We start from the raw sequence: 5,227 nt of genomic DNA on the forward strand, positions 1-5,227 counted from the left end.
GTGACCATGAAGTCTCGCGATAGCATTTCCGCTTCCCATAACTCCGTGCGTTCGGCCGTCCCAGCCTCTTTCCGCCATCTTTCCGCGCCGGTGAGTTCATCTCTGTGAAGCTCCGTGTTCATCCACCGGCATCCGCGCTATCCTTGTGCCCGGGGCTCGGCTTCGGAGTCCCGCAGGCACTCTGAGCCCTGCCGTGGTCGCAGCCTCCGCCTGTCGGGTCGGGAACGCCATGAGCCGCGCCCTGTGGGAGCTGGCCGACGGCTGCAGGCAGAGTTCCCCTCTGCCCGGGCCGGCTGGGACGGTGGCCGGCGTGGGCCTTGCGGCTTCTCGTGTCTGCGGGCGCCCTGGAGTTCCGGGCATCCCGCGTAGCCGTGGCCAATATTGGCATTGGGGTTTCTGCCCAGCCATTCACAGCTAAGTTAGGGAGTCAAGTCGGGGTTTACGGTTGGCACGTGAAACATGCCTTGGCTGCGTCTCTACGAGCGGTGAGAGCAGCCCTGCCTTCCAGGAAGCCGTTTGGGTATCACGTAAAGCTGCTCCTGGGAGGGGTTTTGTCGGAAGTGTGTTAAGTGGTTACCTGAAAATGAGTTGGTTATTGGCAAACGTTGTTGAGACTTCTGAACTAGTGACAGTCTCCCCTTTCCGTTTGGCTGTTAAGTCCCATTGTTTCTCAGGTTATCTTTGTAATGTGCCTTTGTGTGTGTCGTTTTCTCCAGCTGTTGTGCTGGGAGGTGTGAACGTGAATGTCTTGAATGAATAGATTATGAGTGCGGGAGAAGAGTCAGCAAGTCGTAATGAACTTTTCCTGGGTGTTGGGAATGTTGCTTAGACCTAAGGAAATTTATTGGTGGGAATGGTGGGAGTAGGACAAATTTCAGAGGCATGATTGGATGTTGATACAAGCAAACCCTATCATTCCCTCAGTCACCATGGTGCGTATGAATGTCCTGGCTGATGCTCTGAAGAGCATCAACAATGCTGAGAAGAGAGGCAAACGCCAGGTCCTCATCAGGCCCTGCTCCAAAGTTATCGTTCGGTTCCTGACTGTGATGATGAAGCATGGTGAGTATTGGCGTCTTGACTTTTTGACAGTAAGGAAGTTGTCCTATGGGTTCCCATGGCAGAGTATGGACTTAATGTCACAGGTCACTGCAAGCCAGTTGGGCAGGAGAGGTGATCCTAGTGACTGGCCATTGGGAGTGTACCACTGAACACTGGGGAGGGTGGGGGAGATGGTCATGCTAGAAATGGTTTTCAGTGTCAACTCCTAAATTCTTACGTGTTGTGGAGTTTTAAGAATTATCTGCAGAATCAGGTGCAAGGGAGAAAAATGGAGGCAAGAAGTGGTGTTTGGGCATGCAGCTTAGGGCTAGTGCCTTTGGTTTGATACTAGTCACTTGGTTTTCAGGTTACATTGGTGAATTTGAAATCATTGATGACCACAGAGCTGGGAAAATAGTGGTGAACCTCACAGGCAGGTTGAACAAGGTAAGACTTGCTTGTCTCTTTAAAGACGCTTATCCTCACTTTGCATTTGTCTGCAAGTTACATGTATTGCTGTCAACCTTGCTTCACTCCCAGATTTAAGGGATTGACTAAGATGGCTTTTTAAATACTACATGTCAATTGTTGCTTGCTCAAGTTTCTGGTTAGTTTGGTGTAAGATAGAGCTAGGCCTTGGTAATCCAGCTGACTTACTGATTACAGTAGCTTCATGTTTAGTATGTAAACAATTTGTTAGTACTGGTGGTGTGCTGGGTCTGTCTTGTTTTCAGGATGGGGTCTCAATATGGCCTTTTACGAATCTCAACCTCCAGAGCATCACTGAAGTCTAAGCCCCAGGGTTGATGGCTGCTCTGGGTTTGTCAGTGTGCATTAGTTGTGTCTGATATCTGGACTGCCTGTTAGTTTTGTCATCAGCAAAGCAAAACAGACTATTGGATCCTGTCTTTTGACTTAATGGTTTAATAGATAGCTGGTGGTTGGGACAGTAACTGATGGTGTGACTGAGGCAGATCGCTTTCTTATCTACAAAGAGTTTGAGAACCTCTAGTCCAGCACTTCTCAATCTGTGGATCTCAACCCCTTTGGGGATTGAACTACCTTTTCACAGGGGTTGCTTGCGACCATTGGAAAACTGCCTGCTTCTGCCTCCCCAGTGCTGGGATTAAAGGTGTGGACCACCACGCCCCTTGGTAAACGTATTTATTTATTTACAGCATCGAAATTACAGGTACAAAGTAGCAACAAAAAATGATTTTATGGGCCGGGCGTTGATGGTTCCCGCCTTTAATCCCAGCACTCAGGAGGCAAAGGCAGGTGGATCTCCTGAGTTCAAGGCCAGAGCGAATTCCAGGACAATCTCCAAAGCAATAGAGAAACCGTCTCGAAAAACCAAAAAAAATGATTTTATGGTTGGGGGTCACTAAAATATAATCACAGCATTAGGAAGGTTGAAAAGCACTGGTCTAGAACCATGCAGTAAAATACATGGCCAGTGGCAGTGGTGAGGTCATCCTGACCTGAAGGTTTTTGTTTCAAAAAATTTCTTCTCAATATTTATAGCTTATCACTACTGCTTCTGAGGTCTTGGAAAGGTGAAGCAACGGCAAGGCTAGTTTTGAGTCATTTGTTGCAGTGGCAACACACGCCAGGTGTGCTTTTGAAGTGGATATATCTGTCGTGTTTTCCCTGATTTTAGGAAACATTAATCAGGCTCATGTCTCTAGCCAGTTACTTAGCCTGGAGGAAGAGGGAGCTGGTGTAGGTAGAGCAGCATGTGGTGTGGTGCTTACTGGAGATTGTGTAGGTTATTTTCTCTGAGCTTTACTTGCCCTGTACAAGAGAATACCTGCATATAAGGTGTTAGAAGACTGTAGAAGAGAGACCTGGCCTTCATATTTTATCCTTTCTTGCTCTTGGCTGTGCTGGTTCCTCCTCTGGAGAGGTTTTCACAGCTGGAGTAAAGATTTGAGGGCTGTAGTCCATGACAGCCAGCAGACAGAAGAAAGATGGAGCCAAGGAAGGATAAGGTCGACAGTCTTATCTTCGGGGAGATAGAACTTAAGCTATTGGAAGGCCTTTGCCAAGTTCCATCTTTCATAGTTGGTGTGTGACTGTCAATTCTTGCATGGATGTCCTGTGGCATCCTGAGTTAAGAGGAAGGGGTAATTTGAGTCACACAGGGCTGTTAAATGTAACAGTGGGAGCCTTTCTGCCTCTGTACTTGAGGATTTGCAGTCAGTGATTGAGGTGAGGAGCTCTTTTAAATTTATAGGTTTTTAAAAATGGATTTTAGTTCTGTACGCATGCATCTTTGTGCTTGGCAAGCTACTATTGAGCTTGCAGCCCTCTTGAACTGTAAAAATGAGATTACTTGGGTCTCAGTTTCTGTATGAGATGATTTGTTGTGGGGCAGTTCTCCAGGTACTACCATATGACCTAAGTCATTTGGTCTTACTTGACATGGCTCTTTCCTGCAGGCAGGAGTGTACAGTCCATACATGTGGGGATGGTGTTTCTGGGGCAGGATTACCCTGTGTGGCCATGGCTGTCCTAGAACTCAGCCTTTCCACCTCTGGAGCACCAGGGCTCTTGGATGTATGCTGCTACACCATGCTCTTTACTGTTTGAATGGCATTTATAGAACAAAGGTGTGCACAGAGTAGGTACCTGTAATGTGGGTGATTGGTTTTGAATCATTGACTACAGCAGGTATGAAAGCCATTTTGTTTTAGGTTTTTGGTAAAGTGTAAAGAATTTAATCCTTGGTTTACTTTTACAGTGTGGAGTGATCAGCCCTAGATTTGATGTGCAGCTCAAAGACCTAGAAAAATGGCAGAACAATCTGCTCCCATCCCGTCAGTTTGGGTGAGTCGATTTTCTACAATTAAAGGTTGATTTTTTTTTTTTTTTTTTTTTTTTTTGGTTTGGTTTTTCGAGACAGGGTTTCTCTGTAGCTTTGGAGGCTGTCCTGGAACTCGCTTGGTAGTCCAGGCTGGCCTCGAACTCACAGAGATCCGCCTGCCTCTGCCTCCCGAGTGCTGGGATTAAAGGCGTGCGCCACCAACGCCCGGCTCAAGGTTGATGCTTTAAATGTTGGGATATGGCTGGGTTTGAACTGAAGTTTCTTCGTTTAAGTTCTCTAGCATATGGGTTCAGGCATGACAGCAAGCACCGTTACCCTCCAAGACATTTCATTGGCCTTTTGTTTTAGATAGGGTCTCACTGATATGAAATGCAAATTGCCTGTTTCTTCCTTCAAAGTCTGGGATTTAAGGGCCTGTGCAACCATGCCCAGCTTAGCTTCATCTTTGTTTTCTGTCAGGGCGGTGTGCATCTGGGTCTCTTGATTTTGTCTTTTGTTCCAGGATTCATTTGATCGGCACTAGAGTGCTCTGCTAGGCAGTGGTACACCAGCCTTCCTAGGCAGCATCAGTCTCTTGTCTGCTAGGGAGGGTGGCTTGAGCATTGTTGAAGGTGGTGTGAGTGATGCATGGTGGAATGTTTACACTCAACCAACACTGTTTCTTTCCTCTATAGCTTCATTGTACTGACAACCTCAGCTGGCATCATGGACCATGAAGAAGCAAGACGAAAACACACAGGAGGGAAAATCCTGGGATTCTTTTTCTAGAGATGTAAAACACATAAATAAAAAGCTTCCATAGACTCTTCAGCATCAGTCCTTTTGAACCTTTACAGCCGAATATCAAACGGCTGTCCTGACTGGCATGCCCTTACTGGAGTTGTCCAGCCAGGATGGTTGCCTCTGGGTTGTGATCCAGTGGTGCTCAGCTGTGGGACTTGACATTGTGAAAACATGACCATTGTCTTGTAAAGTTGCCATAAGTCGGTCCCTTGTACCACTCTTTTTGGTTTTTCGAGACAGGGTTTCTCTGTATTTTGGAGATCCGCCTGTTTCTGTTAGGATTAAAGGTGTGCACCACCCCTTTAATCCCAGCACTTGGGAGGCAGAGGCAGGTGGATCTCTGTGAGTCGAGGCCAGCCTGGTCTACAGAGGGAGCTCCAAGGCAACCTCCAAAGCTACAGAGAAACCCTGTCTCGAAAAACCAAAAAGTGTGCACCACCAACGCCCAACATTGTTTTTGTTTTGTTTTAGGAGACAGTTTCTCTGTGTAGCCTTGGCTGTCCTGGAACATGTTCTACAGATCAAGACCAAGTTGGCCTCGAACTCAGATCCACTTGGCTCTGCCTCTAGAGAGCC

General features: G+C 47.0%; 1 protein-coding gene across 1 annotated transcript; it reads left to right on the forward strand.

The window, feature by feature from the left end:
- Nucleotides 1-4,671, forward strand: Rps15a (ribosomal protein S15a). The gene is made up of 5 exons (XM_005075627.4): nucleotides 1-90; nucleotides 925-1,062; nucleotides 1,409-1,488; nucleotides 3,785-3,870; nucleotides 4,543-4,671. The coding sequence occupies exons 2-5, from the start codon at nucleotides 930-932 to the stop codon at nucleotides 4,634-4,636; spliced, it is 393 nt and encodes a 130-aa protein (XP_005075684.1). The 5' UTR covers nucleotides 1-90; nucleotides 925-929; the 3' UTR covers nucleotides 4,637-4,671.
- Nucleotides 4,672-5,227: the final 556 nt, after the last annotated feature.

Source organism: Mesocricetus auratus, unplaced genomic scaffold (assembly GCF_017639785.1).
Source record: "Mesocricetus auratus isolate SY011 unplaced genomic scaffold, BCM_Maur_2.0 Super-Scaffold_4256, whole genome shotgun sequence".
Classification (NCBI taxonomy): domain Eukaryota; kingdom Metazoa; phylum Chordata; class Mammalia; order Rodentia; family Cricetidae; genus Mesocricetus; species Mesocricetus auratus.

Coding starts and splice junctions, on each gene's coding strand:
- Rps15a (XM_005075627.4), top strand. CDS start 930: ATGGTGCGTATGAATGTCCTGGCTGATGCTCTGAAGAGCATCAACAAT. Junction 1,489..3,784: donor TCACAGGCAGGTTGAACAAG/GTAAGACTTGCT, acceptor TTACTTTTACAG/TGTGGAGTGATCAGCCCTAG. Junction 3,871..4,542: donor CTCCCATCCCGTCAGTTTGG/GTGAGTCGATTT, acceptor TTTCCTCTATAG/CTTCATTGTACTGACAACCT.